The sequence below is a fragment of the Oncorhynchus tshawytscha genome, linkage group LG11, assembly GCF_018296145.1.
Source record: "Oncorhynchus tshawytscha isolate Ot180627B linkage group LG11, Otsh_v2.0, whole genome shotgun sequence".
NCBI classification, from domain to species: domain Eukaryota; kingdom Metazoa; phylum Chordata; class Actinopteri; order Salmoniformes; family Salmonidae; genus Oncorhynchus; species Oncorhynchus tshawytscha.
In genome coordinates, this window is record NC_056439.1 from 46033531 (window position 1) to 46048583 (window position 15053).

General features: G+C 42.2%; 1 protein-coding gene across 1 annotated transcript; it reads right to left on the minus strand.

Moving 5' to 3' along the window:
* Positions 1–1133: 1133 nt before the first annotated feature.
* On the minus strand, positions 1134–7336 carry LOC112262069 (procathepsin L). The gene is made up of 9 exons (XM_024437759.2): positions 7183–7336; positions 6963–7063; positions 5978–6120; positions 5274–5471; positions 4584–4781; positions 3717–3882; positions 2889–2997; positions 2299–2400; positions 1134–1449 (listed from the first exon to the last, which is right to left on the minus strand). The coding sequence occupies exons 2-8, from the start codon at positions 7060–7062 to the stop codon at positions 2301–2303; spliced, it is 1014 nt and encodes a 337-aa protein (XP_024293527.1). The 5' UTR covers position 7063; positions 7183–7336; the 3' UTR covers positions 1134–1449; positions 2299–2300.
* Between the last annotated feature and the right edge of the window lie 7717 nt (positions 7337–15053).

Here is a 15053-nt window from a genome sequence, read left to right on the forward strand (position 1 = left end):
CATCCTCTCTGTCTGGACGAGGGGGGGTTGTCACCTCCGCCTGGACGAGGGGGGTTGTCACCTCCGCCTGGACGAGGGGGTTGTCACCTCCGCCTGGACGAGGGGGTTGTCACCTCCATCTGGACGAGGGGGGTTGTCACCTCCGTCTGGACGAGGGGGGGTTTCCAGCTCCGTTCCGGCCATTATTACGAGCAGGTCTCCCCTCAGCAGCCATCAAGCAGTTTCCTCTGAACAGTTGATGTTGAGATGTGTCTTTTACTTGAACTCTGTGAAGCATTTATTTGGGCTGCAATTTCTGAGGCTGGTAACTCTAATGAACTGATCTTCTGCAGCAGAGGTACAGTAAGTAACACTGGGTCTTCCTTTCCTGTGGCGGTCTTCAGTTACATCATAGCGCTTGATGGTTTTTGCGATTGCACTTGAAGAAACTTTCAAAGTTCTTGAAATGTTATTGATTGACTGACCTTCACGTCTTAAAGTAATGATGGACTGTCGTTTCTCTTGGCTTATTTGAGCTGTTCTTGCCATAATATGGACTTGGTCTTGTACCAAATAGGGCTATCTTCTGTATACCACCCCTACCTTGTCACAACTTAACTGATTGTCTCAAACTAATTAAGAAGGAACAAAAATCCACCAATTAACTTTTAACAAGGTACACCTGTTCATTGAAATGCATTCCAGGTGACTACCTCATGAAGCTGGTGGTGAGAATGCCAAGAGTGTGCAAAACTGTCATCAAGGCAAAGGATGGCTACTTTGAAGAATCTCAAATATAAAATATATTTGTTTAACACTTTTTTGGTTACTACATGATTCCATATGTGTTATTTCATAGTTCTGATGTCTTCACTATTATTCTAAAATGTAGAAAATAGTGAAAATAAAGAGAAACCCTTGAATGAGTGGGTTTTTACAAACCTTTGACTGGTACTGTATGTCATTATAAAAGCATGGGATTTGTATGGGATTTTATCCATAAATAAGATCAAAAGATGTGCACCTTTCTGTCCAATGAGGTCATTTCTGGAGAATATTTCTGCAGGTAAAAATATGCTTAGCCTATTCTTTAGAATAGGGAACACATTTTAAGTAGGTTCTTTGTCCTTAATGACCCCACATTGAAACACACATTGAATCTCCACCACAAATAGTTGCACAGGTGTAAAACTTTTATTTTCTTAATTTTTTACATTTATTTACATTTGAAAATCAGAATGATTTTTAGTGTTTTTTTTGCGCATGAATAACATTCTTAGAACAGGACTATTTTCTGGGGGTTACTGTATAATGAAATGTGTGACCCTCAACTACCAAAGAAATAATGCACAACATCTAAAACTTCTGGTTATTGCTACAAAAACTAAAATTTGCTTAAATTATTGCTCTGGTTTTGTCTGTGTCAAGTCATTTTCACCCTCCGTAAGCTTCAGATATCCTCTCCTGGATCTGTGTAGGGGAAATACAAAAACATTGACCATCAACAGAAACCGACTGACCAATGCACTGAACTATAGTGATAGCTATTAATCACTGTGAATTACAAAGGTTAAGTTGTTTATGATCAGTTTTTGGGGGAAAATGTGATGAATTGCCAAACGGACTGAACTTTTGGCCTTGTGGACATATTTAGAAGAGATCATAAAACACGTCTTTTTTGCGTTGCTTTTCCGTCAGGGGCTTTTTAGTTATTCAGTTTGTCATTCTTTTGTTTTGTATCTTATGTTTGTTGAGTAGTAAATATTTCAGCTTTTATTTTCAGTGTTTTCTTTGTGTGTGTAAAGAACAGTGTTCCATGTCTGAAATGTGCTGTATAAATAAAGTTTGATTGGATTTAATTTGGACTCATTTATATAAGTGTATGAGTTGTTTACGAGTAGCTCAGCTTCAATCCAACATGAATCTTTACTCAGTACACAAAGGCCCTTCTGTCTGGGATTATACACAGTAAGGCTGTGGTTCAACATCAATTCATCATGGTTACCATTTCAATTATATGCGTTTGGGATAGACACTGCTAGTAGGTGAATGATATGTAGTTAGACACTAATACTATAGTAGCTAATGAAATAGTATGTGAGTATAGATATAGTTGTGATAGACACTAATACTATAGTAGCTAATGAAATAGTATGTGAGTATAGATATAGTTGTGATAGACACTAATACTATAGTAGCTAATGAAATAGTATGTGAGTATAGATATAGTTGTGATAGACACTAATACTTTAGTAGCTAATGAGATAGTATGTAAGTATAGATATAGTTGTGATAGACACTGATGGCTGTCAGACTCACCCTTAGACCAGGGGGTAGCTGGAAGCAGTGGCGATGCCACACTGGTTGTGCTTGTTCCTGGACATCATGATGTAGCCTTTATCTCCCCATTCAAGGCCCCAGCTGGAACACACATATCAATCAACCATTGATTTAGCATTTCGCAATAGCATAACATCGTTCATCAAGCAACCACTGACTTAGCATTTAGCAATAGCATAACATCGTTCATCAAGCAACCACTGACTTAGCATTTAGCAATAGCATAACATCGTTCATCAAGCAACCACTGACTTAGCATTTAGCAATAGCATAACATCGTTCATCAAGCAACCACTGACTTAGCATTTAGCAATAGCATAACGTCGTTCATTGATATTAGTGTGTCGGACTGCTTCCCCCACCTGTTTTTAGCATCACAGTTTGCTATGGGTACATCAGGAACCATGCTAACTAAAATACCCCCCCCCCAGTCCTGTTATACCAGAGCCCATCTCTGACAGTACTGAGATTATGGAATGCAGCTGCAACGCCATTGATTTATAGTTGCTCTTGACCAATCCAATAGGCCTAGCTTTATTTGATACAGTATGCAATATGTTGTTGTTTACCTGTTCTTCACCAGCCAGTAGTCCTGGCCGTCATCACTAGTACCATAGCCAACAGCCAGCACACCATGATCCAGATCATCACTGCTGCACTCTGGCTCATCATAGACACCTGGGAATAAACAAACATTCCATTATTATCAATATGCACCCAATGTCAGCCTGGTATCAGTTTATATTTGTCACATTGTGAGGCTTTTGCAAAAGAAAGGGGTCACAGTTCTTGACGTCTAAGTCAATATATTGCATTCAATGTACAAAAGAAGGGAGCATATAGGGAGCATTGCCTTAGCAGACGCTCTTATCCAGAGCAACTTACAGGTGCAATTAGGGTTAAGTGCCTTGCTCGAGCACATTGACATATTTTCAAGTAGTCAGCTCGGGATTCTAACCAGCAACCTTTCGGTTACTGGCCCACCCTTTTAACCGCTAAGCTACCTGCCGCCCAGAACCGCAAGTCACAGTCAGTTCACAGTTATGAACAACCAGCTATGGAGTCAGTCTCAATGAAGCCTTCATAAGCCCTTTATAAGGCCTACATAAATGCTTCACAAACCATTCATAAGAAAATGTCACACTATAAACTATATAAGGCTAATGCCACATTTGGTAAAGAACCAGATGTCAGGAATAATTTGCTTATAAATTATATGTGTGAAGCATATACCTGGGCCTTATCAAGGGTTTAGGAAGGCGTCATTGTGCGTTAGATGTTATAGTTTGTTCAAAGTGTGACCAAGATGACAGGTGTAGGTTCAGACTGGAGTGAGCCGTGTCTTAAAATGCATAACACGATTCCTCTAGAGAGACGTGTGTCCACAAAGACCTCACCTGAGTCGTAGAGCTGGAAGGAGGAGTGTGCAGCATCGATAGCCACAGACACCGGTCCCACCGTGGACACCGCCTGCTGCAGTGCACTCTCGTCACCACTGGTCACATCAACAAACCCGCTGCAGGTGGCACCCACACTGTCGGGCTTGTAGCGGCACTTCTTGTCCTGTCAAAGAAAGACGTTGTTAAATAAACCCTACAGAAGCATAGTTGCTAGTTGTTTACGCGTTTCTATAGAAACATTTTATAAGGGCTTAGTTGCTAGTTGTTTCCACAACATTATTTTGACTGAGCATAAAATATGTATTCTTAAAACAGGTGTATCTACATTTAAATTGGCAAAAATAGCATGAACTAGTAGAAGTGCAAGCACATACCTCATAGCGAATTTAAAACCTAAAATTCATACCTAAATGCATCGTTGTAAAATAATGCTCCTTTCTGTCAGAATCTATTGCACCGCTAAATATATACCCTAGATGGCAGTGTTGTGCTACTTCCTTGAGTCAGAAAGGAGTCATAGCCCAGTGTTTTCAAACCTCTCCTCGGGGACGCCCAGACGTTACCCCTGATTAGCTGATTTACCTAATTAGTCAACAAGCTCAATAAGGTGTGCTAGCTCTGGAAGTTCAAATACATGGAACGGCAGGGGGTCCATGAAGAGAGGTTTGAAAACCCCTGTCATGGCCTACTACTATGCTGTGTGCCCCACATTGGGAGAAGGATGACATTAAACATGGACTGAAACAGGGAAGGCCTAATGAGTTAATTAAGAAACGCTAATTTTAGTTTTCCATTGGGAAATGTTTTTAAACATTTGGCCCTAATGAACACAAGCCTTCCCACTGCTCACTGCTCAGTACTTACCTCAGCCTGGTAGGGGTAGGAGTCCTCAGTATCCACGCCTCCAGGGGCCAAGGACTTGATGTACTCAAAGGCCTGGTCCATGAGACCGCCCATGCAGCCCATGTTGCCGAAATCACCGGAGCAGTCAACCAGCTGCTGCTCACTGAGGGACACCAGCTTATTGGTCTTCTTATAGTGCTGGCCTTCCAGAGATCCAGTCTGAGGGAGGGAGATGGGGAGTTAGAGAGACAGGGCAGGGAGATGTAAATGTACAATTAAGGACACTCACATTCTAATAGATGTACCTTTGCTAAGTTTTAGGGTCACAACCCACAGTGTTTTGAATACAGCCGAATTTCAAAAAATGGAAACATTTACAGACTGTGGATGTTGTTTCTCTCTCACCACGCACAAGACGAAAGAGAACAAGTATTAGAACAGAATTAGAATTAGTCTACGGTGGAGGCTGGTGGGAGGAGCTGTAGGAGGTCTCAATGTAATGGCTGAAATGGAATAAACGGAACAGAGTCCAACATGTGGTTTCCATATGTTTGATGTGTTTGACTCCGTTCCATTAATTCCATTCCAGCTTTTACAATGAACCTGTCCTCCTATAGCTCCTCCCACCAGCCTCTACTGCTCAACTAGAGCAGAGTTTAGGTTGTAGTTAACTCACTCTCTTAACCCCTTCCCACCCTCTCCCTCTCTTACCGCACTGAATGCCCAGCAGGAGCCACACTGCTTCTGGTCCTTGATGGGGGTGACGTATCCCTTGTCCCTCCAGTCCACGGTGGTGGGCAGGTCATTGTCCCCAAGCATTGGGAAGAAGGTAGAGCCGCCGCGGGCCTTGGAGGCGTTGAAGGAGCCCAGGCAGCCCTGGGAGATGACGCGTCTGTACTCCTCGTTATCCTGTGTTAGTGGGGCACAACAATAGATACACATACTAATTTATACATCATTTATATTAGATACATTGGTGGTGGATGAGGTAAGGTTTCCACTTACTATGTAAAACGCATTGAGAACCTTAGTTGGTAGAAAGGCTCTATATAAATCCAATCCGTTATAATAATAATTTATTATCAATGGACTAAATTATTTCAGAATGACTATTTCCCTTGTTTCTTTTTTTGGGGGGGGGTTCTATCCTTCTATTGTTTTTAATTATTTAGTTCAGATAAAGGATACAGATCACAACATATTAACAAGTCCAAAGTTCATCAAAATCATGTCAATTTATTTGTCAATTTAATCGTGTCAGTTTTCTTAATTTTTCTATGAATGCTGTAAATCTGAAAATGGGACAGACAAAGAGAGATCCTTCCATTGTTCATTTAATCATTTTATCCTTCATAAATTGACATATACATATGTGATCTGTTCTATGACTACAGTGACAAGTTTCTGGGCCGTACCATGTCAGCGAAGTAGGTCATGCCCAGACGGTAGGACTTGATGCCCTTGTCAGCCAGCATGTTGTGAACCACTACCAGCTTCCGGTTAGAGATCCAGGAGCTCATACGCTGCGCCTCCTCCACCTGAGAGCTGTAAGACTTCCCTGTAGGAGTCAAAGTCAGTTCATTCAAGGCCTTATTCAGACTTGAGATAAGTTGACTAAACATTACTATTTTTGACATACAGTAAATCCATGTTTTATTGACATAAGTCCATGTTAAATCTACTCATCTCAAAGCCCTCCGTGAGGAAACAATGGAAAACAAGAAAGCCAGACGTTCAGGATTAACAGGTGCCTCTATTAAATATCACCAATAATAATGACAAAATATGCAGGCTTGTGAGTATTTAGAGACATTTTGTAGTTGTCTGTAAGCTCTTATGAAAGAAAAGGTTGATGTCCTCCTGCTCTACATCACATTAAACAGGATAACGAGAGAGCAGAGGTTCAGATTGATAAGAAACATGAAGAACAGAGGAGATAGTCACAGACTCCATTAAACAGGATAACGAGAGAGCAGAGGTTCAGATTGATAAGAAACATGAAGAACAGAGGAGATAGTCACAGACTCCATTAAACAGGATAACGAGAGAGCAGAGGTTCAGATTGATAAGAAACATGAAGAACAGAGGAGATAGTCACAGACTCCATTAAACAGGATAACGAGAGAGCAGAGGTTCAGATTGATAAGAAACATGAAGAACAGAGGAGATAGTCACAGACTCCATTAAACAGGATAACGAGAGAGCAGAGGTTCAGATTGATAAGAAACATGAAGAACAGAGGAGATAGTCACAGACTCCATTAAACAGGATAACGAGAGAGCAGAGGTTCAGATTGATAAGAAACATGAAGAACAGAGGAGATAGTCACACACTCCATTGTTGTCAATGATAAGAAGCTAAAGTGAAACAGGCTGACGTGAAAAGAGATGCTTCTCTTACCAAACTTCAGTTTCCAGGCATGGAACTCCAAGTCCTCCAATGAGAGGCTAGCGGCACTCGCCACTGCCAGAGCAGCAGCCACAACTACCAACAACTTCATTCTGAGGAGAAAGACAGCAGAGATTTACTAAGAACAACAGGAGACAGATTATACAGTAAGCGTCAGATGTTTCTGAAACAGGAAGCATGTGTGTGTCTGTCTGTGTCTGTGGCTACTCACCTGTGTGTGTAGGATGTCTTGAAGCCACTGGCTGGAGATGGATAACTGTCACTCTGTCCTCTGCTTAAGTACTTGCTGTGGTTATTGTTCAGTCAGGTGCCTGTCACGAAGCCATAAAATTCAGCAGGGGAAGACACGGGGGCGAGACAGAATGCTTACCAGTCAATGTACAGGAAGAAAACAGGGTGTGGGAAATCACACTAGAACAGTTGCATGACAAACATGCCTTTGTTTTAGAGAACATCATGTCATTTAGATCTTCTTTATTGTAGATGGAAAAATTACATTAGTCTTTACAGTATTTTGTGACAGAGCAAAAAAGACATACAGATTGAATTTGCAATCAACCAATCCAGTGCCGTGTATTCTTGGATGCCAAGCTTCCGCAAATAAATTACCAATAATTAAAAATAATAATAATAATAATTTATCTTTCGTCACTCTCTGTGTTTTCATAATTTTATATCAATTCACAAGTGGCTGAATTTCACCAGATATATAACTTGAGAGACAGAAACAGCCCCCCTCTGTCTCAGTATGGACTCTATGCAAACTGGAAACAATATATCCTGAGGCTGCATTTATTGTAGCTGGGGATATTAATAAAGCAAATTTGAGAACAAGGCTACCTAAATTCTATCAGCATATTGATTGTAGGTATCGTACAGGCACCACACTGGATCACTGCTGCTCTAACTTCCGCAATTCCCTCTGCTGCTCTATCTTCCGCAAGGCCCTCCCCCGCCCTACCTTCGGCAAATACAACCATGACTCCATTTTGTTACTACCGTCCCATAGGCAGAAACTCCCCCTCTCCTTCTCCGTCACCAACGCGAGTAAGACATTTAGACGTGTTAACCCTCGCAGGGTTGCCGGCCCAGACGGCATCCCTATCCGCATCCTCAGAGCATGCTCAGACCAGCTGGCTGATGTGTTTACGGACATATTCAATCTCTCCTTATCCCAGTCTGCTGCCCCCAAATGCTTCAAGATGGCCACCATTGTCCCTGTACCCAATAAGTCAAAGATAACTGAACTAGATGACTATCGTCCCATAGCACTCACTTCTGTCATCATGAAGTGCTTTGAGAGACTAGTCAAGGATCATATCAGTGCCACCTTACCTGCCACCCCAATAGGTCCACAGACGATGCAATTGCCATCACACTGCACACTGTCCTATCCCGTCTGGACAAGAGGAATACCTATGTAAGAATGCTGTTCATTGACTACAGCTCAGCATTCAACCCCATAGTACCCACCAAACTCGTCATTAAGCTTGAGGCCCTGGGTCTCAACCCTGCCCTGTGCAACTGGGTCCAGGACTTTCTGAAGGGTGAAGGTAGGAAACAACATCTCCACCTTGCTGATCCACAACACTGGGGCCCCACAAGGGTGTGTGCTCAACCCACTCCTGTACTCCCTATTCACCCACGACTGCGCAGCCATGCACGCCTCCAATTCAATTATCAAGTTTGCAGATGACACAACTGTAGTGGGCTTGATTACCAACAACGACGAGACGGCCTACAGAGAGGAGGGTAAGGCACTCGGAGTGTGGGTGTCAGGAAAACAAGCTTTCACTCAACGTCAACAGAATAAAGGAGATGATTGTGGACTTCAGGAAACAGCAGAGGGAGCACCCCCCCCCATCCCCCATCCACATCAACTGGACAGTGGTGGAGAAGGTGGAAAGTTTTAAGTTCCCCGGCGTACACATCACGGACAAACTGAAATGGTCCACCTACACAGACAGTATGGTGAAGACAGCGCCTCTTCAACCTGAGGAGGCTGAAGAAATCTGAAGTAAATAATAATTTGTTCTTAACTAACTTGCCTAGTTAAATAAAGGTAAAATAAAAAATAAAAGGTTATACCATCTATTGCCTATGCCGCTCGGTCATCGCTGATCCATATATTTATATGTACATATTCTTATTCCATCCCTTTAGATTTGATACACGTGTTTATTAGGCAGTTGTTGTGGAATTGTTAGATTACTTGTTAGATATTACTGCACTGTCGGAACTAGAAGCACAAGCATTTCGCTACACTCGCATTAACATCTGCTAACTATGTGTATGTGACCAATACAATTTGATTTGATTTGAGTGATTAAATCCACATTAAACCCGGGATCGATTGAGTTGAAAGTTGTATGCGTATGTCAACAGTTATTTGATGCAACATGATTACAGTGCAGTGGCATTATCACATAAGTGAACTGGCATGGAAACACTTTGTTTCCAGTGCACATGTAGGCCTGAATTAGTTTCATTTTCTAATCAGGGTTTCCGTCAACAGTGATGCTTCAACTTCTCTGAAAGAAATGTGTCATTTACAGAAGATTTTCATTTCCCCATTTCTCATCTATTACTGGGTGTCACATGGTAGTGGTGTGTGCTGTGCTCTCCACTACCATGTCTTCCTATTGGACTGTTTCGGGGATGTCCAGGTGCCTTGTGGTAATGGTCATGGTAATTCCTCTTAAAAAGGTGATGCTGGGAGGGTATAAGAGGAACACACACACACACACACGTAACATCACAGCTGTTCGAGTATCTACTTCATGTCCCACACAAATTATTGATGTTTGGGTCATCTCACTGAGAACACGTTGGAACAAAAAATATCTTTACAGTTTTTACTCTATTCTAAAATGGATTAAATTGTTTCCCCTCAATAATCTACACACAATACCCCATAATGACAAAACAAAAACAGGTTTTCAGACATTTTTGCAAATGTATATTTAAAAAGAAAACTGAAATATCACATTTACATTAGTATTCAGACCCTTTACTCAGTACTGTGTTGAAGTACCTTTGGCAACGATTACAGCCTCAAGTCTTCTTAGGAATGACGTTACAAGCTCGGCACGCCTGTATTTGGGTAGTTTCTCCCATTCTTCTCTGCAGATCCTCTCAAGTTCTGTCATGTTGGATGGGGAGCATCGCTGCACAGCTATTTTCAGGTCTCTCCAGAGATGTTCAATCGGGGCAAGTCCGGGGTCTGGCTGGGCAACTCAAGGACATTCAGAGACTTGCCCGAAGCCACTCCTGCATTGTCTTGGCTGTGTGCTTAGAGTCATTGTCCTGTTGGAAGGTGAACCTTCACACCAGTCTGAGGTCCTAAGCGCTCTGGAGCAGGTTTTCATCAAGGATCTCTCTTTACTTTGCTCCGTTCATCTTTCCCTTGATCCTGACTAGTCTCCCAGTCCCTGCTGATGAAAAACCTCCCCACAGCACGATGCTGCCACCACCATACTTCATTGTAGGGATGGTGCCAGGTTTCCTTCAGAGGTTTCCTCCAGATGTGATGCTTGGCATTCAGGCCAAAGAGTTCAATCTTGGTTTCATCAGACCAGAGAATCTTGTTTCTCATGGTCTGAGAGTCCTTTAGGTGCCTTTTGGGAAACCCCAAGCTTGAATGTCATATGCCTCTTACTGAGGAGTGGCTTTCGTCTGGCCACGCTACCAGAAAAAGGCCTTGGTGGATTGGTGGAGTGCTGCAGAGATGGTTGTCCTTCTGGAAGTTTCTCCCATCTTCAATGAGGAACTCTGGAGTTCTGTCAGAGTGACCATTGGGTTTTTGGTCACCTTCCTGACCAAGGCCCTTCTCCCCCGATTGCTCAGATTGGCCGGGCGGCCAGCTCTAGGAAGAGTCTTGGTGGTTCCAAACTTCTTCCATTTAAAAATGATGGAGGCCACTTTGTTCTTGGGTACCTTCAACGCTGCAGACATTTTTTTGGTACCCTTCCCCAGATCTGTGCCTCGACACAATCCTGTCTCTGAGCTCTACGGACAATTCTTTTGACCTCATGGCTTGGTTTTTGCTCTGACATGCACTGTCAACTGTGGGACCCTATATAGACAGGTGTGTGCCTTTCCAAATCATGTCCAATCAATTCAATTTACCACAGGATGACTCCAATGAAGTTGGAGAAACATCTCAAGGATGATCAATGGAAACAGCATGGACCTGATCACAATTTTGAAGTCTCATAGCAAAGGGTCTGAATACTTTTGTAAATAAGGTATTTCTGTTTTTTATTTTTAATACATCTGCAAACATTTCTAAAAACCTGTTTTCGCTTTGTCATTCTGTGCTATTGTGTGTAGATTGATGAGGAATTTGTTTTATTTAATACATTTTAGAGATAAAGCTGTAACGTAACAAAATGTGGAAAAAGTCAAGGGGTCTGAATGCTTTCTGAATCCGCTGTATGTCTCTTATTCATGTCTCCTTCAATTTTCTTTCTACTTTTTTTGGGGCCAAACATACATGTTTTGGCATCAGTATGAAATAGCAACACCTTAGTTAAGACAGTGTTTGATTTTGATTTGAATTACTACTCAAGAGTAGAGAACTCTTTCCTGCAGCAGCAACCTGCTATCGTTCTGATCTTGTGTGAATTCAAGCCATAGGTATTGAGTGCCTGCTCTGCTCAAAAACATAGATTATTCTTGTATATTTCCATCAACAACAGTGCAGAACATCCTGTCTACCCACAAACTTCCTGTTAGAAGTTCAGCTTGGAAAGTTTCCCTCTCAATGTTTTTCACTTTAACTTTCCCTCCTAAGTCTCTCTCCCTCATTTTACCTGTCCTTAATCGTAGCCATTCTATGTGACATATCACTAATAAGTTATTTTTGTGAAATAAGTAATATGCTACCAAAAGTGACACGTAGGGGAAAGTCAACGAGAGGGTAAATATGTTCTATGGAAAATAATGAACCGCGTGAAAGGTGTGTTCCACGATCGTATACAGCAATGCCAGTAATGTTTTCAATTCAACTTTCAAAGCAACTCAAACATAGAACATGTAAGAATGAAGAAAGCCATTGATTACTACCGTGCTGATATATTGTGTGGTATATAGAGAAATAATGCACTGGCTAGAATGCCCTTCAAGCCAGTCAGAAACACGTATTCAACAGTACCTAATATGTTAGCTTCAGTGACACCTAATATGTCAGCTTAAGTGACATATTTACAATGATTAAATGTTACTAAATCTGCCAGAACTTTTCCAATGGTGAATTTCAGCATGGTCATTGTAGGACAATAGTCCTCACGAGGGCAGTGGACATGGGCGTTTCTCCAAGTCACAAGACATTCATGTCAAAACAAAAGCCACAGACAATAAAATACAGTTAAAAGAAAAATCGAAAGCTAAGCCAAATGTTCTGATAGGAATGACAATGAACTCAGTAAAACCTCGAAGTCAGCCTTCTTCTGGTCACATGTCTAGGTAGTTAATCTTTCTCAGCGCTATAACAACACTGTATACAAAAAGTCTGTTCGGTATCTATGTTCTATTATGGCAGGAAGGTAAGGTATGTAAAAATCTACATCAGTTACCCCGACTCGGTACTGTATATAGCCAAGTTATCTTTACTCATTGTGTATTTATTCCTTGTGTTATTATTTTAACATTATTATTATATGTTTGTGTCTCTCAGCATTGTTGGGAAGGGCCCATAATTAATCATTCCACTGTCAGTCTACACCCGTTGTTAACAAAGCAGGTGACAAATAACATTTGACTTGTTTGATTTGAAATCCATTAAGCTTTTCTTTGAACTGTGTGATGGGAAGACAGGAGTTGGTGCTGTCAGGTCATGCAGTCTGTCACACTCCAGCCAGAGAACCCTTCAGGTGTGTAGGAAATTACTAGCCTGGGTACCGGTCTTCAGAGACTAGCCTGGGTACCAATCTGTTTAGCTAACATTCCTCTAGCCTGGGTACCAATCTGTTTAGCTAACATTCCTCTAGCCTGGGTACCAATCTGTTTAGCTAACATTCCTCTAGCCTGGGTACCAATCTGTTTAGCTAACATTCCTCTAGCCTGGGTACCAGTCTGTTTACCTGACATTCCTCTATCCTTGGCACCAATCTGTTTAGCCAACATTCCTCTAGCCTGGGTACCAATCTGTTCAGCCAACATTCCTCTAGCCTGGGTACCAGTATGTTTAGCCAACATTCCTCTAGCCTGGGTACCAATCTGTTTAGCCAACAGTCCTCTAGCCTGGGTACCAGTCTGTTTAGCCAGCATTCCTCTAGCCTGTGTACCAATCTGTTTAGCCAACATTCCTCTAGGCTGGGTACCAATCTGTTTAGCCAACATTCCTCTAGCCTGGGTACCAATCTGTTTAGCCAACATTCCTCTAGCCTGGGTACCAGTCTGTTTAGCCAACATTCCTCTAGCCTGGGTACCAGTCTGTTTAGCCAACATTCCTCTAGCCAGGGCACCAGTTTGTTTAGCCAACATTCCTCTAGCCTGGATACCAGTCTGTTTAGCCAACATTCCTCTAGCCTGGGTACCAGTCTGTTTAGCCAACATTCCTCTAGCCAGGGCACCAGTTTGTTTAGCCAACATTCCTCTAGCCTGGGTACCAGTCTGTTTAGCCAACATTCCTCTAGCCTGGGTACCAGTCTGTTTAGCCAACATTCCTCTAGCCTGGGTACCAGTCTGTTTAGCCAACATTCCTCTAGCCTGGATACCAGTCTGTTTAGCCAACATTCCTCTAGCCTGGGTACCAGTCTGTTTAGCCAACATTCCTCTAGCCAGGGCACCAGTTTGTTTAGCCAACATTCCTCTAGCCTGGGTACCAGTCTGTTTAGCTAACATTCCTCTAGCCTGGGTACCAGTCTGTTTAGCCAACATTCCTCTAGCCTGGATACCAGTCTGTTTAGCCAACATTCCTCTAGCCTGGGTACCAGTCTGTTTAGCCAACATTCCTCTAGCCAGGGCACCAGTTTGTTTAGCCAACATTCCTCTAGCCTGGGTACCAGTCTGTTTAGCCAACATTCCTCTAGCCTGGGTACCAGTCTGTTTAGCCAACATTCCTCTAGCCTGGGTACCAGTCTGTTTAGCCAACATTCCTCTAGCCAGGGCACCAGTTTGTTTAGCCAACATTCCTCTAGCCTGGATACCAGTCTGTTTAGCCAACATTCCTCTAGCCTGGGTACCAGTCTGTTTAGCCAACATTCCTCTAGCCAGGGCACCAGTTTGTTTAGCCAACATTCCTCTAGCCTGGGTACCAGTCTGTTTAGCCAACATTCCTCTAGCCTGGGTACCAGTCTGTTTAGCCAACATTCCTCTAGCCTGGGTACCAGTCTGTTTAGCCAACATTCCTCTAGCCTGGATACCAGTCTGTTTAGCCAACATTCCTCTAGCCTGGGTACCAGTCTGTTTAGCCAACATTCCTCTAGCCAGGGCACCAGTTTGTTTAGCCAACATTCCTCTAGCCTGGGTACCAGTCTGTTTAGCTAACATTCCTCTCGCCTGGGTACCAGTATGTTTAAACAGACTGGTACAATACACTATTAACAGACCACTCTAAACAGACTGGTACAATACACTATTAACAGACTGGTACAATACACTATTAACAGACTGGTACAATACACTATTAACAGACTGGTACAATACACTATTAACAGACTGGTACAATACACTATTAACAGACCACTCTAAACAGACTGGTACAATACACTATTAACAGACTGGTACAATACACTATTAACAGACCACTCTAAACAGACTGGTACAATACACTATTAACAGACTACTCTAAACAGACTGGTACAATACACTATTAACAGACTACTCTAAACAGACTGGTACAATACACTATTAACAGACTACTCTAAACAGACTGGTACAATACACTATTAACAGACTACTCTAAACAGACTGGTACAATACACTATTAACAGACTACTCTAAACAGACTGGTACAATACACTATTAACAGACTGGTACAATACACTATTAACAGACTACTCTAAACAGACTGGTACAATACACTATTAACAGACTGGTACAATAAACTATTAACAGACTACTCTAAACAGACTGGTA